This window comes from Zootoca vivipara, chromosome 12 (genome assembly GCF_965207765.1).
Source record: "Zootoca vivipara chromosome 12, rZooViv2.hap1.1, whole genome shotgun sequence".
Taxonomy (NCBI): Eukaryota; Metazoa; Chordata; class Lepidosauria; order Squamata; family Lacertidae; genus Zootoca; species Zootoca vivipara.
Window position 1 is genome coordinate 20,440,482 of NC_142595.1, and position 21,965 is coordinate 20,462,446.

Here is a 21,965-nt window from a genome sequence, read left to right on the forward strand (position 1 = left end):
ATTTTTTTCTTTCCAAACCTTAATTAATTGAAGAAAAAAATTGTTTATTAAAGTGGGAACAGGCTGGGCCCTGTCTTTGAGTCTCTGGTTCAAAAGTTCATGCAAATCCCTAAAGACTCATATGTATGTGTGCGCGCGCCTGTGTGTGTGTGTGTGTGAGAGAGAGAGAGAGAGAGAAGGAGGGGGAGAAAGAGAGAATGAAAGAAACAGTCTTACTCACAAACAGTCTCATTAGTTTCTCTGTTTGGTGTTGCCTCCCAGGTTCTGTGCTAAGGAGCAGTGGATCCTCCTTCGTAATGAACTCTGCCATTTTCCCTATATGTGGGTATTCCTAATCCTTATTTTTTCTTCTTTTCTTAGTGCACCACAAGAGAGGTCCAGATCTTAAGCAATCATTTTTTGCATGAAGAAAGAAGCACTCAGAATTTAATTTGTTAAATAAAGGGGAAAGGGAGGCAAGAAGCAAATGGGCATGCCAGGACAACATTTTCTAGCCTGGAAAATCTGCCTCCTAAACTGAAGTGCATGTGGCTTAGTGTGAGTACTTAGGGGAAACCACACTACAGTATCTTGCTGAGGGGCATGGGACAGAAGACTTGATATTCTGAGCCCGAGAGTGGCAAAGCTCATTTTAATGAAACTTGGAGCCCCAAAATGTAATTGGAACTGGTTCTTGTAGTATAATGGGGAAAATGAAGTGCTTCAACAAAGCTTGCTGGATAGTGGGAGCATGAATTTGTTTGTCTGTTTACAAACACATACCCTGTATCACCAGAAGCCTGTTTAGATTTTCAGTTAGGGCAAAGATACATATGTTTGAAACAAACATAGTAAAAGTGACCTTAAAAACAGTTGATATAGATGTAAAAACTATGAAAATCTGCTTTAAAAGAAACCTTTTAGAAATATGCTAGCTTCAGCTCAGACAAACATACCAGGAAAAGATCACAGTTTAAAGGCCATGACTGAGGTGGCTATACAGTGGTACCTCAACTTACGAACGACTCGACAACCGAATTTTTCGACTTATGAGTGGGGCAAATGGCCGCACACTTACGAATTTCTCGACATCCGAACGGAAACCGCGGCGGTTTTAGATAGGGTTTTTTTGACTTACGAATTTTTAGATGGGGTTGCTTCGACTTATGAATTTTTCCATTTTCAATGCATTCCTATGGGAAATCGCGTTTCCAATGGCGCTTTTCGACTTATGAATTTTTCGACCTACGAAGGTGCCTTCGGAACGGATTAAATTCGGAAGTCGAGGCACCACTGTACTACATCCTCTTGGCAACTGTAGCTATATAACAGGTGGCACCCTTTAGCAGGGCTTCTCTAACAAGGTCATTGTAAAGCAGCTTTACCTAACCTGCTGATGTCCAAATGTTTTGGACTACAGTCCCATGGTCGTAAGTCATGGTAGCTGGATATAGCTGGAGTGGATGGGAGTTGCAGTCCAGAGGGCACCAGCCTATTGTAGAAGATGGTTGGGAATGGAGAAAACTCATAAGGATAGATATGTTCCATAAAGTATATGGGACCTAAAAGGCCAGGGTTTTATAGATACGAGCTAGTACCTTGAATGTTGTGTCCTAGAAGCCAATTCTCATAATGAGTGAATAGTCTGTAGAATGAAGTACATTCTGCTATCTGCATTTCTAATCATACTTAAATTATAGTTTGAGAAGTGGAAATTATGTATGTTATCATTAAAATGCAAACAAAATAGAATTTATCTCCTATCTGTACTTGGGACTAAGTAACACTTCCACATGACATTCATAGATTTGCACTGTAAATTGATCTAGCATAGAGCATAGAGCACAGAAGCAAAGGATATCCAGCCACTCTTCTTTGCTCACCATGTTGCCACCAGTATATATGTAGGTAAGCTAATGCTTATTAGGGTTCTTGAAGAATTCAGTCTGTGCAAAATCCAGTACAAATTGCTTGATCTGCACCTCTCAGACTTATGTACACACCAGTACTTAAATGTTCACCAGATTTTGTACTTCTACAAATTTTGAGACTTCTCTGATTTTTATGATGCAGTTCTCCAACCAACCAATGTGTACAAAAATGCTTATATTAGGGGAAAGTATGCAAAAAATGCATGCATTAGTGAAAATACCATGCTAACGTGTATTATGGAAGTGGAAAATGTTTGCAAAAATTTGTATCTTAGTCAAAACTATACAAAAAAGTGTAAGGAGAAATTTGCACTAAAACGCTGATGTTCATGGAGCTTTGTTTGTTTGTTTTAATTGCAAACTGCTGCTGAAATGCAGAGAACTGAATTTATACTTAGGAAAGGAGAAATGGAGATAAACCAAAATGGACAGATGTGTCCATTCCTAGTCCCAGGTAAGTATTACAAAATTGCAGCCCCAGCTGCTGAATGCAGAGTTAAGATGATACCATTGCCTTATTCCCTTGAGTTTTGCTTGTTCTTTTGCTGCTCTAGCAGACTTTGTAAGCTTTCAAGTTTCCTATGATGCTTCTTCATCTGTGTTTAGAACCAAAGAGCCAGAAAGGACCTGTTCTATGCTCTGCTCACCTATTCTCTAGAATTTTCTAGTCTCCCCATTGCTGGATTGCCTTCCTGCTCTGTCTTCCCCTTCCAGGTGATTGAGGCTGGATGACTGCCAATTTCATTTGTACACCAAAGGCAAACTGCACTAAGCAGAGAAATTAAAATATTTGGTATTTTAAATCAAGTGTTGCACATTGGTGTGTCTGGTGCAGAAGGTAAGCATATGGTGCGAGTTAAACTCTAGTTTCACTCTAATGTGGAATAATAATGGGATTCTCTAATAAAGGCAACTCTAGTATGACCTCCCACTCACAATTTTGTGGCTGTCATTTGTGCACTCCCACAGTGGCAGACCTTGGGGTCTCAAATTTCAGAGGTGCCCTATGCAGCGCTGAAATTTAACCCCCCACTCCATTATAAAGCATAGTTTCAGCATCCCTAGCAGCGCCCCCGAGGCTCTGCACCCAGTGTGACCGAACCAGTTGTGCTTCCCTAAATCCGCCTCTGGCTCCCATACTTATACCTAAGTGGACAAACTGAAGGTCTTAAAGTATCCTGCTTCCCCCTTTCCTATTATTTTCTCTTCAGCAAGGGGAGACAGGGAAGCTGAATTCCAATCCATTTGTGACCATAGCAGGGTAGATTTTCCTTCTTCACTCTGGCGCTGCCTGCCCTTAGAATGAACTGTTTGCGTGGTTTGCTTCAGATGTTTCTGCCTTCTGCTTCCCGTAGGCAGTCAGTTGTGTTGCCAGTTGTAGGGGTAACAGACTATCAGCCATCTCAGTTTCGTTTGCGATAACCAGAAAGGAAAACTGTGTTAAAGTTTCCTGTAGGGCAAGGGATAGGGAAGCTGTGACTTGTACCTAACCCTAACCAGCAGTGGTGAGGAATAATGGGAGTTGTAGTCCAACAACATCTGGTGGGCCACAGGCTCTCCATTCCTGGTGGCATGGGGGAGGATTTGATTTCTGCCCCACACTTATCTTCAGGAACAAATTGCATTCCTTGAATTGATACACAATTGAGGCAATAGGTGGATCTAGGTTTCTCTCACATGTGGCTTTCTGGCATGCCTGTCCCCCCTCACAACCCTGCATTTCAAATGTTAAAACACTGATGTGTGTAAGCCTGAAAAAAAACAGAAGGTGCTACATTGTGGAAGGTTTGAGTCTACCTTTTAAAAAACTGAAACATTTTTTGAACCCTGAGCATTTGGCTCCAAAATATCACTGGCGTAGGTTTCAGACCTGGAGTAGGGTCAGATTCTCCTTATAGAGTTAGGATCAAAGGAATTGCATCTTAACTCATTGCAGCTGTTTTTAAAAGCCTTTATTCTGGTGAAGACTTTCGTAGAGATCCTCTCCCACCTGTTTAAAAGCTCCACTCTTCAACACAGCCAATTGGGAATGGGCCCCTTCCATTCTGTGAAAGTTAACATTGAACCCTGCAGTAATGGGTTTCTTGCTCACCTCTCCTGTCCCCCCCGGACATGCTCCCACACCCTTTATTATAATCCTTGTGGGTCAATTTGCTATTTGTGAGCCCTTGAGTGCCATCTTTGAGAATGCTTGTGCTATCTGCCCCCTCCCATGGAGCCCCATGCCATTCTCGATGAAGAATCCAGCACCACTGCTTGCACTCAAAAATTGCTAGTTAGGAAGAGTATGCTTGGGGAGGGGGGGTGAAAGAGGAGGAGGGGAGAGTGAGGGGGGAAATGTTGTGGCCTCTAGCTGTAATCAGCCTTGTTGCTGTCTGATTTCTCAGACTAATAGCTGAGCAATAGAAGTCTGGGAGTTCAACCAGAGGTTATCTTTCCCAGGTAGCATCTCGCTCAACGAGAATTTGATTTTTTTTCTATAGGACTTTACTCCATTAGATTAATGAAATTTCAATGAGAGCCCGGCACCCCCTGAAGCTTTGTTAACAAAACAAATGGCGAATCTGTAGGTGAGACAGCTTGCGAGGGAAATGGACGCGAAGGTGAAATGCTTCTCTGCTATCCGCCCGTCCGGCCTGCAACCACATTGATCTCTATTTAAAGCCACCAATTGGATTTTTTTGTTAATTATAAATGATTGATTGGCAGGGTTTTCCCTCCCCTCCTTATACGTGTCCTCTCTGCCACCCCTGCCAGCTCCCCCTTCCTTTTTGCTTCTGCGCCCACGCTTCAAACTTGGCGTGCTGCTGTGTGTGGAATGGATGGAGCTGTTTGGATTTTTTTTTATGTTAAAGAGAAAGCAAACTTGGCATGATATTCAATGTCATGGCTGTAAGCTTTTCTATTGTTAGGTGTTCTTTCCTTTGCAGATCAGATATAAACTAATTGCATTCATGGTTTACCAAGTACGCGTAAATTTCAATATACATCCCTCTATTCTTGCTGGATATGCCATGGCTCGATCATTTCTATAGAAGTTTCTTTGGGTGATGCTCACTAATAGGTTTTTTCACCCCTCCCTATTTTCTCTTTATTATAAGTTGTGTGCTAATTTTTGCCACAAACTCCACTGTTTTTACAGTGGTGAAAGTATACCTTCAAAACAGCAGTTCTGTTTGATTTGTTGGTGTCTGTCAAAATATGCACCATATTATTATGGGGTTTTTTTTATGTTCCAGATTGTAACAAAGCAAATCCTGTACATATCACAGGGCAGTAATTAAAGAGTCTTGGTGGAAGGGTCAGGGGAAACAAGTTTGGCTTGTACAAGATTTTGATTTAAAATCAATAGAAAATCAGGAAGCTCACTTGCTATCTTTAAATCATGATGGTTTTAAAGTCATATGAAGAGATTGTGGTACAAATACAGTCAAAGTTATTTCTGCTTCCTAATTAAAGAAAAAGCTTTCAACTGGTTTTACTGCTGTTGGTAGACTCAGCTAAACTTACTGTACTCTCATAGTTCCAAAACAACCCACTGCATTAGATCTTGGAGATGGGCCCAATAAGTATTGAGATTGGGGCAGGCATGCATCTGCAGAGGGTATAGAGCTTCTGACAACCCCAAATATTATTCTGAAAATTCCTTATTGAACTTTTCATTTTTTTCCACATGATCAGTGAGGCATGTTCACACATATTTCAGTATACTTTCATGCAACTGTAGTGCTTATAATATATTCTTATTATGTACGTATTCTCATAACGGTTATCTTTAAAATAATGCATTTGCCAAACCACTTTATGTAGTCTAATATTGAGATTCTATGCTGCAGTGTGATTCCAAAATATGCATAGGTTTGTGTTTCAATTATGTTTAATACAGCTTTATTTCCTATTAATAGCTTTACTGCTTAAAGAAGATCATTTACATTTATAAACAGGTGTTATAATACAACAAATAGCAATGTAACATTCCATGCTGCAGAATGAACTTGTTCAAAAGACAATCTTCTCTGTGTATATGGGCTAACAAAGCATATGTACAAGTGAGTAAATTAAGTCACTAGTCTCACAAGTGACTGTCTAAATATTATGCCTTTTACAAACAAATGTGTACTAGGGATATATATGCAGAGATAACTCCCTACATATGTTGATGTGGTTTAAGTGTTATTGACAGCTAAATATTGAAAGTGCATATTTTGAGTGTGTTACGAAGACATGTGTGGTGCCATTGTTCATACCTACCATTAAGGTGAGAACATAAAAATACTGACTTGAGGCTTGTCCCTTCCTTGTTTCTGGTGATCCTTCCTATATTTTCACCATATGCTAGTAGCACTTGGGTGTTTATAGTTGACACCACCCTTCTACACGTTGGACTGGTTTATTTTTTATCAAGTTCAAGTCCCCCCCCCCTTACCTTCCTTGTTCATTTTTTAAAAAAGCATTTGTCTGAAACAGCTCAAAAGCCGATAGGGGTGTGTAGGAGCTTAAAGGTTTGCCAGTTCTTTGGTGCATTGTAGAAAATATTGTCAGAGTATCCTCAGGTCCCACCCAGAGGCAGTAATGATCAATGGGGTGGGGATGAAGATGCCACACAATGAACAGCACATGTCTGAAAACTGTGGCATGAAGAGGTAGCTTTAGACTCTGTAAATGCATCCCCATTTTTTTCTTGTTAACACATCTCCAGGGGCGCATTCAAATCACCCTCAGTTTCTTCCCAATCAGTGTCATTGTTGGTATTTACCAGCTGCAATTTAGATGGGAAACTAGGATAGGTTGTCTGGAGGGCAGTGCATTTTGATGAGCAATATACTGTGCACTGTCCACTTGGGTTTGATAAGTACAAATATCTCACCTGTCCAGGAATGTCTGCTACCGCTTCCATTGCATATACAACTTAGGTGCAGTAGAGGTAGGAATGGTCAGATCTGTCAGTTTTGGTTTCTCTCCCTTTCTCATTTTTCGAGTCTTAAGCTCAGATCCCCACATATACAAATCAGTTTGCATTTTCTTTCTCTTTTTAAGTCCTCATGGAATTCATCACCATTAAAGTTCACATTTCTCCTAATGTGCATGTGACATACAGCAGGTCTTGCTGTCCAATTGCAATGCATTTTCAGAAAATTGTCTGTTAAGTGAATGTTTGCATAATGAGTGGATGATTTCCATTTATTCCTATGGAGACATTTATAATGCGTTCCTGACCATAGAATCTTGATCACCCAATGACAGAAAACCCTCTGAAACCTTGTAAAAGGCAAACAAGGAAGGAAAAAAAAAAGCTCACTTATTTGTCTGATCCCCCCTCCCACCATGGTTTTTGGTGAAGCACTCGCAACAGGCCAGTGAAGCACAAATAAATAAGGCTTGTTAAAAGCTGTTTATTTGTTTACAGTAGTACACACAGGTCTGGCAGCTGGGATAACTGAATCTGCAGTGTGTATAGTAAGGTTTGTTGGGTACTAATTCCTTGTGTTTGGATAAGTGAATTTCCTATAACGAGCATTTGGATTATGGGAACAACATGTAGAGTGCAATTTTGCCTAACATAAACGTTTTTGCAAAAACATATCCCTAATATAGCATGCTTTTGTATGTCCCAGGTTTGAAAAGTACAATCAAAAAGAGAAGTAAGCATTGCAGTCCAGCGTACCTTTCTGTCTCTGGATGGTATTCAGTGACTTCTCTTCAAATCACTAGATAATTTGTGGCTGAGGTGAGATGTAACAGTGTCCATTTACGGTTCAATGGACTACACTAACACTCCCCTACAGCCCCTTTTCTTATGTTGCATTTTGATTGTCAGAGTTTAATTTCATGTGTAACATTGCAAGATGAAATGAGTATCCAAGCTCTTTGGACAAGGATCATTTTCCTTTCATGCTGATCCAGGATTGCCACCACCTTCCACCACCTTGTAATTTGAGCAAGCACTGAGTCCTGTTGCATGGAAAGAATTCAAATAGAGGGTATCGTGATCCATTTGCAAAGTGCCAGTAGCCAATCAGCCTTTGCATGTCTGGGCTTAGAGTACGCGTTTCTAGGCCTGTGAGTGTTGACTTCTAAGCAGACTTGAACCCCAAGCTCTCTGTTAAGCACTGCTTCTTGTTCTCTCCCTCTTCCCTCTACACTATCTTCCCTTGAGAATGAGTAGTCATTACTTGTGTTCTGTGGATCTGATGACTAGGACTGTTGCTGACATTTGCTGTTGGATAAGCCGTCTGTGAACCAAGCTTGCCTTTTACTGCTGGAGCCACTTGATATATTGATTTATGCATTTTCATAGTGATTATGTATGGCAGGGATGGGAAATCTGTGGTCCTCCAGATGTTGATGGACTACAACACATATCATTCCTGATCATTGAGCTGATGGGAGTTGGAATCCAGAAGCAGTGTGGTCCTGTTAGGTTTGGTGATGGATTTGAGGTTTGGCTGGAATCTCTGCAAGTTACTCTTTCCCAGCCTCAGTTCCACATCAGTCAGATAGAAACTAGAACTAGCAACATTTCCTCAACATTGTGAGGGCAAACAATGAACACGATTATACATCATTTTGTGAGTTAAAACCACTATGCTATCAACAGACAATTAAAACAACAATAACTAGATTTGATATTACCCATAGAAGCAGCAATAACATGAGTTTAGCGCATAGGCAGTGCTTTAGAAAAACCCAGCATTCCACATCAGTCCAGTTTTAAAACTGGCCATTCGGCAGCTCTGCAGGAGTCTAATTCTGTTTTTGCTGAGCATTCCCGTTGTAATCGATGCATTGGCTGCAGTCCTGATTGAGGCAGAGCCAAGGAATTCCATCAAAGATGGTGGGCATTGTTCTTTGCAGAGGAATCAAGGGAAAAGTCCTCCGTCCCCCACCAAATAAGCCACAACCCCCAGATTCCTAGCTTTCATTTTTTCTAAAGCAGGAAGTTTCTAATGTTTATAGAATCTGAAGTATGAACCAAAATGTGCAGCTACTTTTCTCATTGGTTTTCTGAGAAACTAGCCTGCTCCTTCCTTTCAGTGTTTCAGCCAATGAATGAAGTCATAGGAGTGATTGACATTTGGGAAATATTTGATTTGATTTATTATATTATATTTCTATGCCACTTTTCATTCAAATGAATCCCAAAGCGACTTACAAGCAGTAAATAACGATAACATGATAGAACATAATAGAACCTCACAAATACAGCATAAATCATATAGAATAATTAACAAATCATCCGTGAAGCAATTGAAATCTATAAAACACAGTTAACAATGCAATAAATAAAAAATAAGCTAAACATCACAATTAAAGCAAAAGTCATATTATGTGATTAACAAATCAATACAGAATTTATATTCTATGAAACAATATTAACATTAACAAAATAGCAACCAAAAATGATACTTACTCTAAGTACTGTTAAGTTCATACAAACGCTCTCCCCCCTCCATGACTCATAATCTTTGACTCTGGTCAGCTCATTAAAATAAACATGCACATAGTGGTTGTGGCAGCAACTACCTTCTGAAGGTTCCTTAGGATGGAGGTGGGGCAGCACAGGTGACACCATCCACCTCCTGATGGCAAACAGAGCCTCTCTCTGTGTACAGTTCTTCCTCTGGAAACAATGTGAGTTAGCCCTCTTATAGAGGCTCCTAGGCCTGGAGGTTGGAGCAAGGCAGGTGGAAAAGAGGCTCTCTCTCATCAAATCAAGTCAATTAGACAAATAGAACAATGGAGTGAAACACCGATGTCTAGAATCTAGAAGTTGTTTCTAGTGGTAATCCTGCTCAAAGTAGATACATGTGGGTGTGGACTACTACAATTCAAAAAAAATTTTTTGGGGGGGGCATTGGATTAACAGCTGAATGATGCTCAGATTTTCTTCCAAAAAGCCTTCCTGGAAGTGAAATGACTGTGAAACTGTCATAGATCAAGCTGATAAAGGTGGCATGGGCACAGATATAGTATTTAATTTTTCAAGGCTGAGCACTACTTCATGTGATAATGGTGATTCTATTACCCTTTGCTGTTCTGTGGCTAATTCTAACTCTCTGGCAATGCATAGCTGTTTGATAGAGTTTGAGTTTTTAGATGCTTTTATCTGAAAGCTTAACAGTTTTATGAGTACACATAAAATATTTAATAAAGGTAAAGGGTAAAGGGACCCCTGACCATTAGGTCCAGTTGTGACCGACTCTAGGGTTGCGGCACTCATCTCGTGTTATTGGCCGAGGGAGCCAGCGTACAGCTTCCAGGTCATGTGGCCAGCATGACAAAGCCGCTTCTGGCGAACCAGAGCAGCACATGGAAACGCCATTTACCTTCCCGCTGTAGCAGTACCTATTTATCTACTTGCACTTTGACGTGCTTTTGAACTGCTAGGTTGACAGGAGCAGGGACCAAGCAACGGAAGCTCACCCAGTCGCGGGGATTCGAACCGCCGACCTTCTGATCGGCAAGCCCTAGACTCTGTGGTTTAACCCACAGCGCCACCCACGTCCCATATTTAATATGCACCCATAAAAAGATGTAAGTCTGAAGCAGGCCAGTTTCAACCAAGATGCTTTTCATGGCAAATACTCTCATGAACAGCGATTTGTGTGTTCTGTAACATGGGGACTGGCGCGGTGTGTGTTGGGGAGTGTGAGTTGCCTCTAAACACAACAGCTTCCTGCTAATGAATTCCAGGCTAGAATATACACTGACGGTGCCAACTGACTTGTTACAATTTTGTACAAAATCATGGCCTGCGTGTACAAGCACACAGCATAGGAACTGGAGCTCAAGGAGCATGAGTCTGTAAAACTCCAAAAGAAAATATTGATCTCACTCCATTCCACTTAACATAGACTTAACATAGACCTGTGTTGAAAACCAGCATTTTCAACCACTTTTTAAGCTAGCCGTATTTATTTATACTTGGCTTTGAAGGGAAATAAAATAGAGAAAAAGGAAGATGCATAAGGGAGATGGGCATCTTCTGTTTTAGTGACTGTTTAGCTTTGTGCTGATATGGTTGGGGGAAGAGTTATTATTGCAGTTCTTCATGTGGTACTTAGTGGGGGAGAACCTAAATTAAACATGCAAAGTTTATTACTTAATGGTCGAATAACAGCTCAAAGCAAATGTACTTAATTTGCCATTCTGCACACACACGTATGTACGCACACACACACACTCCTTTATCACCACTTCTTTACAGACTTCTTTTCTGTTTCCAGCTTAGATTTTGCCAGCCATTAATCACAAACTGGAGACAGATGGCTGCTTAAAAAGTGGTATGATAGAAGGAACATTACCATTGGTGTGCACACTCATTTTTGTTCACCAGTTTTGCAGGTTATTGACATGGTACAAACCATGCAAAAATTGTTCACTGGAAGCTATAGTGGGATACCCTCTTCAGCAAGGTGGAAATATTTATAATCTGTATCTTAACCTATCTTTTTTCTTTTCTTTTCTCAGCCAGCAATCCTCTTGCTTTCATCCATAAAAGAAATGGGAATGTTTGGCATTTATGTGTGCAATGGGGATTGCATTTTTTAAAAAACAAACAAACAAACAAAAAACAGAAAACCTTCCAGCTTTATTAACTTTAATAAAAATGTATTTAATAAAATAACCGTTCACTAAAGAGTTTCTAATGCATAGCTGCCAAACTTTCAAATCAGCATTTGAAAAACGTTGGAAATGAAATTCCAGTATTGTTTAGCTAACCAGCCAGCCATTGGTCTTGTTACAAAAAAATACATTGTAACATCAAATGGAAAAGTAGCAGGTTTCTGTGGAAAATCCATTGGTAAATTCAAACTTCAGGTGGTTCCAGTTGTTCTTCCTTTTCTTAATGCTTCATTATGTGGAATAACAGCTTAAGTGTTTTTTTCCACACTCAAAAATCAAGTGGAATTTGCTGCCAAGGAGTGTGGTGGAATCTCCTTCTTTGGAGGTCTTTAAGCAGAGGCTTGACAGCCATCTGTCGGGAATGCTTTGATGGTGTTTCCTGCTTGGCAGGGGGTTGGACTGGATGGCCCTTGTGGTCTCTTCCAACTCTATGATTCTATGATTCTATGATCCACTCAAGACACTATGTGGGACTGACTGTAAGGACAGCCCAGAAGCTTCAAAATGCAGTTGCCAGAGTCTTGATGGGTACCATCTTACACTGGATATTCCTGTGTTTCTGAGACCAAATTAAAGTGTTGATTTTAACCTTTAAATAGAAGGCTCTCTTGATGTGTACTTCTTTGTTTTGAGAGGTGGGCAGTTATGAGAGAAAGAGAGCTGTTTCTGTGATGGCTCCAGATCTTCGTGGAGCTGCCACCCAATAGAACTGTGGTAGTTGGTGGCACTTCAGGCTTTTAAAAAGGCCTCATTTGTTTCAGTTGGCCATTCCCTGAGTATTTTTTTGTCCCATTCACTGAATGGAGGCTGGAATATATTTATGTTGTTAGAATGCTGAGCCTGTTTTTGTTTCTGTAAATCTGTTTTTGGTCTTGGTTTTAGTAATAATGATTTTTATCTGTGTGCTTTTTATTGTTGTGAGCTGCTTTGTCTGGAAATGTGGCAAAAATCACAATTGTGAATGAGGTCTGAACATTTGCAGAAAGCCATTCCATGTTCCATGGCACACTAAAACTAATACCTCAAAGATATTGTGGGTTTGGTTCCATACCACCGCAGTAAATCGAATATCATAATAAAGTCAGTCATACATAGATTTCACTCGAAACAAACAAGCAAAACAAACAAAAATGTTTATACTATACTGTAGTTAAGCCAAGCCTCCCTGGCTGCAGGGGCAGGAAGGGAAAAAAACTCAGCTGCAGGCCTAGCCAGCTCCATTCCATGCCCAATTCTGCAAAGGAACAGACTCTCAATAACGGGCACACGATAACTTTAGGTGTAGGAGAAATCCCTCAGTTTCCCCAGTGTCTTAAATTGGGAATAATAACATCTGGTTTAAAAGGGAATAAATTATTTACTTTATATTTATGCTTACTAAATTTCTAAAACACCTTTACTCAAGTGGATCCCAGGTGCTGTTAACAAGACTATAATAAAGCACAGTTAACTTGTATAATCTTACAAATATTAAAACAGCACAAAAAATATAGCCACAGATATAAAGCAAAGGTAATAATCCCCAGACCTCAGGACCTTCACCAATCTAACCAGTTCCACCAACAGCCGGTATTTTGACCTGAGAGAATTATGGGACAATGAAAAGTAGTAGCCTGTATTTTGTTTTTAAAAGCTATTTGAATTTAAACTTATAAAATGAAAGGGCATCAAAAACGGGGTGGGAGTGTGATGGTGGAGAAAAACTGTTGGCGGGAATGTGGAAGAGAGGGAAAGATGTATTCAGCAATGAGTTGCCTGTACATTACTGTACAATTAAGGCCAAAAAGGTTAGGTTTACTAATTGGTATGACTGGTCAATTTCTTCTTTAGTTATCTCATTCTGAGAGGCATGTTTAGGAATGGGCTTCGTTACCAGCAATCTGTGCTCATTTTTTATGCCTGCCTTGTATTTGAATATGATGATGCAATGGATGTAATTGATTGTCTGTATTGTTTAGCCACAAGAAAGCTGTTATCTTTAAGAAATTCTATCAAAATAGCCCTTATTTTGAGAAACTGTCACTTAATCTAATTGGCTTGATCATAAGCCAGTCAAATAAACGAAACACTTATTGACAGATCTAGTTAGGCTGAAAGGATTTTGGGACTGGAGGATCGTATCATAACATAATGTCCCATTTTCTCTTTCTTTTAAATGGACTTATAAAATTTTATTGAGCATTCTTTCTGTTTTGCTTTCCTTTTTTGCTTTAAGAATAAGCTAAGTAATGTTTTTCATTAATATGTTTTGTAATTTATGTGGTCCCAATGGGCTCTGCCAAGGTTAAATAATTTAAAGAAATAAGCTCCCCCTCCCCACCTTATCTAGCATTGTGAAGCTAATGAAGAATACAAGGCGCTTTGCTCTCTCGCTGCACGAATTAGATCTCAGAAAGAGTGTGAGCAAGCGGCAGCCCCAAGCCTACAAATCTCGACATAAATATGTAGCAAGATGTTGTGAATTTTATTTTATCTCTCTCTTAAAAAAAAGGAAAAGGGGAGTGGGAATAGGCCCATAAAAGCAGATTAAGCACCAGCATAGTAGTCTTTGCTCTCCTGGATTACAAAAGGATGTTATGGGAATGCACTTGACGTTCCCATAAATTAAAAATCAATTCTTAACGATGAAGCCGACTTGTTTTAGCACATTACCCAGGTTAAATGGGAGCGTGCGGAAACATCAAGCTCCATAAGATGAGGGGAATCTGTGTATATTAATATGATTTAGAGGATGGTCTACCTCGATGGAATAATTGTTATTATATCTATACAGCCAGATGGTACTTGGGGTAAACAGCCGCTGAACACCTAAATTGGGAAGCCAGTCAGTAGGCCTTTCAGGTGTTCATTGTATACTCTATTTATTTCTTTTGTCACTAACACCTTTACTGTATTCTTCAATGAAGGGGAATAAGTCCTTTAGATGTGTTGGGTTTTGTCATCTGTTTCTTTTTTGAATCTGTAATTTTTTATGTTTATTTGTTTTTAAGAAGAGATTTGAGTTCCATTGTAATAATAATAGAAATGTGGTTTGTGACTAATACAAAATTGGGTTTATTCTTTATTACCCCTAGGGGCAACTTCAGCAGTAGTCTCACTGTAATAGCAGTTTTAAAGACTCCAGTGCTGAACCAACTTACCTGGCAGTAAGTCCCATTGAGCTCAGTGAGATTTATTTCTCTATAGTCATGTAGGATTGTGCTCCGAATTAAGGCTTCCATAGGTACAAGGTCAAGCAATTTGAACCTGAATGTGAATCTTTTTAATTTGGAAAATTTTCAAAGATTCAGAAGATACTTTAGATACCGTACGTAAAGTCTTGCTGTGTTTTAGAGCAATGCTGTTAAAAGCTTCTACTAGGGTTTTAAGCTTCTACATGTGATGTGTGCATAATTTGGAATGTTTGGATTTGTTTGAATTAGTAGAATGAAAATCTGGATTTTTGCAAGTCAATTCGTTAGAAAAATTATCGATGATTTCTCTGCAGATTAATTTCAGCTCTGAGTACTGTACCACTTTCCTTACAGATAAAGGGGAGAGTAGAGGCAGATTTTGGTTGTCTAGAAAAAGATATGTTTTGACTCTCTGTACAAAAGTACAGGTTGAGAGGGAATAATTGGAGAACTCAAGCCTGCATAGACAATGTTAATTCCAGTGTGTGCTGGCCCCAGATTCGAACATAACTTTCATGCATTGCAAGTGAAAACATATGGCTTCCTCAACTTTATCTCCTCCAGATGTGTTGACTACAGTTCCCATCATCCCTGACTACTGAACATGTTGGGGGTGTGGGGTGGGGCTTGTGCAAACTGTAGTCCAAAAAATCTTGATGGAACAGGAAATAATATATTGGGCGCTGTGGGTTAAACCACAGAGTCTAGGGCTTGCTGATCAGAAGGTCGGCGGTTCGAATCCCTGCAATGGGGTGAGCTCCCGTTGCTCGGTCCCAGCTCCTGCCCACCTAGCAGTTCGAAAGCACATCAAAGTGCAAGTAGATAAATAGGGACTGCTCCGGCCGGAAGGTAAACAGCGTTTCCGTGCGCTGCTCTGGTTCGCCAGAAGCAGCTTTGTCATGCTGGCCACATGACCCGGAAGCTGTCTGCGGACAAACGCTGGCTCCCTCAGCCTATAGAGCGAGATGAGCCCCGCAACCCAAGAGTCGGACACGACTGGACCTGATGGTCAGGGGCCGCTATAGGCAGGCCATAAGAGAACACTGGACAGGTGTGCTGTAAATACTAGGAGTCTGGCTCCCCTTCTGTAGTCAACATGGTAGTACCCTCTGTCTGCAGCACTTCAGGATCCAACTCAGGCTATAGTTGTTTGTTGTAAGTCCTTTGATTCTGCAGCACCCCTAGCCAGAAGGCACAGAACTAGTTGGTTAAGAGTGGCACTGAATAGATGAGTGGAGTGAATCAGTGTGAGCATATACATATGCATATATGGATTGAAACGGCAAACTTCTGAGGCAATCACTAGATTTAAGCTCTCTGCAATTTACTAAGTTGCAAAGGGAGCCAATGTCTGCATTCAGATGTAACACTAAACCATGGTTTAGCATCACAAGAGCAAGCTTTGGCCTTGCACATTCCCTGTTCCTCTTACAGTCTGAAGGAGAACATCAGGAGCGACTATTTCCATTTTAGAATAACCACAGACTGCCATGTCATCTAAACCCTAAACTGCTCCTGAAGAGATGGTTAGATAAACTATGGCTTGAAGCTGGCTTAACCAGTTTCTTTGGATTTGGACAATATGTAATTATTTTGAAACAGAGGAGAAAGTTTCCAAACTTGTTCTGTTGGCTGCACCTGATGCTTGCTTCAGTTCATTCTTATAATGCTAAACCATAGTTCAGTGTTGCATCTGAATGAGGCTATTGGGGCATGCTTGGTGGAGTGATTTGACCTAGCACCCTGTTCTTAGTCCAGAGGTCCCTCCCCACCAAAAAAGGAGAACCCCCAAGTAATCTCGGTTACCTCTTTTTGACCTCAAGGGTTTAATTGTGCAGAAAACAGATACCATCTGTGTAGTTGGAAGACAGTGTTCCAGGATCCCTTCTTCCTCCTCTTCCATAATGAGGGCTAGAAACATGATTGAGAGTGTTCTTGGGAAGCCAAATGTTGCACCAGATTTGACACATATGCACCAAACTGCTGGTCACACAGAAGATACACCGAGCCTCACAATGTCTATTTATTGCTCTGGGATTCCTTAACAAAAATGCTGCCCCGCTAGCCATTTAGAGCTAACTATTATTTAAATTCCTGAAGGGACTCTTTAAGATCTGTCTGTGCAAACAAGACTTTTATTGCTAGGTCTTTTAGGATATGTAGCCTTTAAGGACAATTTCCAAGTTTAGAAGAGAGCTAAGGGATTTTCCACCACCCCCCTTCTTGTCTTAGCAATCTAGCGCATTCTCTCTCAATTAAGGTTCTGAAAGTGGTTGTGTTGTGCTACTGCATGTTTTTACGGTGTGCTCTCATGATTCTAATTGAAACTCTGATAAGGTCAGTTGGTTGCCAATTCTCCATCTACGTTGCTAAGGGATACGAAGCCTTTGCTAGTATAAAAGGGTAGAAGATCTCCAATATAGTTGAACTACCGGTAGTTATTCTTCTTTCTCTCATTTAACCATATACATCTGCTTTTTAAAAGAAATGGATATTTCGTTCTGAAAGCATCTTTGGTTGTATATAGGTGAACACAGGCAATAGTGTTAAAGAGAGCTGAAGGTGATGTAATAGAGCATTGTTGCCTGTGGTGTACACTATGGGTGGATGAGAAATTTGATTCATTTAAAGATGAACCTAACTAATTTGTGCTTTCCAGAACAATATGTGAACCAAAGCACAGCCATCCTTCTAAATTTGTACTTCACCAAATCTTGCAATGCGCTTTTCCAACCAAGCAATGTATATAGAATGCTAAGTATATAAAAAGGCTAAGTGTGGATAAAAATGTGTATATTAGTGAAAATAGCATATAAAAGTGCATTGTATTAGGGAAAACTTCACAAAAATGTGTATATGAAGCAAATTTGATAATCTGGTCAAGTTCTGTATGTAGAATGAAAAGAGGGGCATGATCTTTCTTCTTCTTTTTTCTTTTGCCTCAAGCAGAAGAAAACATTTTGGACTAGGTGTTTGGACACTCATAGCCCAAGCATGAAGGTGATAGGATACCCCTATTATTCTCTAGAATCTGGTATTCAGATATATACTATACATGGAAGTTCTACTCAGCAATCATGTCTAATAGTCACTATCTTCCATGAATTTGTCAAATCATTTTAAAAATAATCCAGCTAGAGGTCATTGCAATGCCTTGTAGTTGTGAATGCCATACATTAAGCATTAATTATGTGAAGAAGTACTTTCTTTCAGCTGTTCAGAATTTACTGCCAATCACAGGCCCACTGAAGTCTGGTCTATCCCAGTTGTAAGAGAAAACAGGTTTCTGTCCATTCCTATTTTCCAGGTGGATTTTTAAGGTAAAATCCTTAACAATTTGCCCAAAAATACACATTGTAAAGATACAGTTAAAAACAAATTGCTAGGTAGTCAGAAGATTGTGTCCTGTCATCATCTCTCCTCCATTTTCCCATCTTTAAACTTCTAAATTTGTGAATCCAGCCACCCACAGCCTGAGTGTATGGGTTTTATTGCCACTGCACATCTTGAATGAACATAGAGGAAGTCCTACTGGGGGTGGTGGGGTTTGATAGTGGGTAGAGAAGTTTATCTCCCTCTCCTATAACACTAGAATTCCTGGACATCCAGTGAAGCTGAATGTTGGAAGATTCAAGACAGATCAAATAAAGTAGTGTGTAGTTAAAAAATGGAATTCGCTCACACAGGAAGCTTAGATGTCTTCAAAAGAGGATTAGATGAATTCATGGAGGGCATAGCTTTCAGTGGCTACTAGTAACAATGGCTATGAGCTATGTCAGAGGGAATGCTGTATACCAGTTGCTGGGAATTGTAGGTGGACAGAACGTTGTTGCACTCACGTCCTGCTTGCATGCTTAACCACAGGCTCTAGTTGGCCACTGTAAGAACAGGATGCTGGAGTAGATGGGCCATTGGCCTGATCCAGCAGATTCTTCTTATATTCTTAAGGTATGAAAATGCTGGATTCGGCACCAAGATGTATTCTTCAGAGTCGAATTTAAAAAGCGAAAAGTGAAAGAATGTAAATAAATATTGCTGGATTTCAACTGTGAAATTTCTTTATAGTTATAGAGGCCAGCAGAAGACAAAACTAAGTAGTATGTCATTTAGGAAATCCATGCACCTGCACCTGCACCTGCCCACCATGGTTGTCTGACTGGAGTCAGAAAGTGTCCCTCAACCACAGAGCAGCCCAGTATTTAAGAGGCTAAAGCTGCTTAGGTTGTTTTCACCAGCAGCGTTGACCACAGTCACGTAAAGGTTATATTCCCCAAATGAAGCTGCTCTCAAGAAAGAACGCATGGAAAAAGTAACCAGCCAGTTTGCACACCTCAACTACCCTTACATCCTTCTCTTGTCAGTTGTTACCACTTGATAGGTTTTTTGTTTTCGTCTCAGTGAGGCCACATCTCAGTGGTAGAGCACATGCTTTGCATGCAGATGTTTCGGGTCCTGTGTCCAGCATTTCTACTTAAAAGGCTCAGGTAGAAGGTAATCTCAGTAAATATTCTGCTCAAGGTCATGGAGAGCAACTGGTGGTCCAAGTATAGAGTAGGTATTGCAGAATTAGATGGACAGAGAGTACCTTATATAGCTGCCTAATGGAGATGTTTCCTCTGGGTTTCTATCTTGTTTCAAAATAGTTGTTGCCCAGATTTCCTTTTTCAATATGAATGTATCTTCAATATGGCTCACATCCCTGAACATACTACCATTTTGAACTGAACACTCTTTGGCAAAGGACTCTGTCGTGACAAACAAATGAAATATCTTCAGATTCGTTTCTTACAACTACAGCTACCATTGTAACACTTTTAATTGGCAAAGTGTTTTATTAATTTATGGTGTCATTCTCAAACAACATTGTGAGGCTGTTCCCATTTTACAGATACCGGTAGGGAACTAAGGCAAGATGTTGTGTGTGTGTGTGTGTGTGTGTGTGTGTGTGTGTGTGTGTGTGTATAGAGAAATTAATAAGCACGACTTCCCTGCTTTCATACTCAATAAGTCCTTAGCCTAGGTGGTCTCTCTGATCCTTATCTAACCCCTTGACCACACATTTTAATGAGAGCAGAAAGTTAAGAAGCAAACAACGAAGCAAGATGCCTCATGGCAGCAGTTATTTTTTAACAGCTTATATAAAATATTACAAAAGAGAAAATAGCTAGATTGTGTAAACGTGTCTGTATGCTGGTCTGCGGCAATTCCAATTTATGGGATGGGGTTTCTCGAGAGCCGCTTACCTCCAGGCGACAGAACCAAGAAGCCGAGCTGAACGAAGCAACCAATCTGAGACAGCAGAGCCTTTTTATGACACACAACTCAGGTTCCCCCCTCAGGGCACTAGGCTAAAATTACATTGCAATGAAACCAACAAGCTAAGTTAATTTTATTGAAATTAACATTTGAGTTCCCATTTTCCCTTCAGCGCATAGTTAAAGTGCAGCTGGTATTGTAACTGCTCGGGAAGACAGTGGATAGATTGGATTGATCAAATATTGGGATAGTGTGTGTGTGTGTGTGTGTGTGTGTGTGTGTGTAAAATTATATAAATCCTTATGATTCAATGGTTTGTTTCCATCAGGATTTGTCATGTCATTTCCTTTTCAGCAGGTCTCCTTAACATGAACTCTCAATTCCCATTCCCCTTTTGAGTCATGTTGAAGATACTATTTTCATTTTATGTTTTGGTGGGGGGACAAATTGCTGAAATGGAAATGTGACATTGTTAGGACACCTATTTTCTTCTAACTATCCTAGATACTGCAGAGAAGTGATGTGGCCCCCTGTGCATGAGGGTTACACTCCAAAACAAGGCAAACCCCACTACCTTCCTTATATTTCCTCTTCAGCGCTTGCATGGGCATTACCAAAGGTAGCTTTAAAAGGATTAGACAAAATAATCCAAGAAGATTTATTGCTGGCGATTAGCTGGGATAGGCAAAAATAAAATCTTAGCATTCAAAGTCAGGGAGATCCAAAATTTCTCAAACTAATTTTCTGGCAGCCCCCCCCCCCCTGTTTTCCACCTCTTGAATTGTTGCACATATTAGGCAACCCATCCCTGGTAGCTACAAATAGTGTGCAACATTTTTTGACTTTTTTCAGCAGTAACGTGCAACTGTGGAACATCCTCCCTGGAGAGGTACGTATGGCACCAACATTGTCCACTTTTGGGCACCAGGGGAAGGCATTCTTGTAAACCCAGACATTTGAACATTTATATTGTTTTGGTTTTGTGGCTTCCTTCTACTATCAGTTGGGTGTATATATTCTGTGCTGGGCGGGGAAAGAGTCTTCAGTTTTGTAACTAATTTCTGTGGGGAACTTTTTTAGTGTATTTATAATTGTTATTAGATGTATTTTGCTCATGTTAAAACCCAAACACTTTCCCACCAAGAGCAATTTGCAAGAAAAAGCACCATCGTGAATATGGCTAATAGGAGTCTCTGAAGATAGAGTTCTGAATTGACAGTTGGCAGCCTGCAAGGAGAGGACTTGCTGTGTAAATCAGGCAACACCTATCTACACTTGAGTGTTTTCTCTGCATCCGTTTGAGCACTATTTGGTGTTATTGGTGCTGACGCACAGTCTAGAGCTTAGGCATGGTTCGCTCTATAAAGCTCTGTGTCCTATTCCCTCCCCCTCTTTTGCTCTGGAGCTTTCCCTGCAAAAAAACTGCTCTTTAAAGCTCAATTGGAGCAAACAACAATCTATTTAAAACCTGAATTGATGTTTCCTCTAATTGGACCCATGCTGTCTAGGCACATCACAAGCAGAAGTGTGGATAAGTCCTTAGAGTCTTAGACTGATAACCCCTCAGGTCTTTGCATAACTGCTCAATGTGGTGAGGCACTAGAAATGCATTACTGTAATGCAGACATCCCCAAACTGCGGCCCTCCAGATGTTTTGGCCTACAACTCCCATGATCCCTAGCTAACAGGACCAGTGGTCGGGGATGATGGGGATTGTAGTCCAAAACATCTGGAGGGCCAAAGTTTGGGGATGCCTGCTGTAATGCATCATTTAACTCTGGGTTGGGAAACATGTGCCCCCCCCAATGTTGTTGGACTACAGCTCCCATCATCCCTGCCCATTGATCATGCTGGCTGGGATGGACAGGAACAGGAGTCCAACAACGTCTAGAGAAATAAAAAAATTCCTTCAGTAGCACCTTAAAGACCAACTAAGTTTTTATTTTGGTATGAGCTTTCGTGTGCATGCACACTTCTTCAGATACAGTGAAATGGAAGT

The 21,965-nt window shown here is 40.4% G+C and overlaps 1 protein-coding gene across 3 annotated transcripts in view; it reads left to right on the forward strand.

The window, feature by feature from the left end:
* SKAP1 (src kinase associated phosphoprotein 1) overlaps nucleotides 1–21,965 on the forward strand; it is a 295,737-nt gene that overhangs the window by 90,048 nt on the left and 183,724 nt on the right. Inside the window, exon 4 of one of the 3 annotated variants that reach the window (XM_088654906.1) lies at nucleotides 262–321. The exons of the other annotated variants lie outside the window; for them this stretch is intronic. Coding sequence (XP_088511032.1) covers nucleotides 262–321 — 60 coding nt within the window. The remainder of the gene's footprint in view (nucleotides 1–261; nucleotides 322–21,965) is intronic. 3 annotated transcript variants of the gene reach the window in all.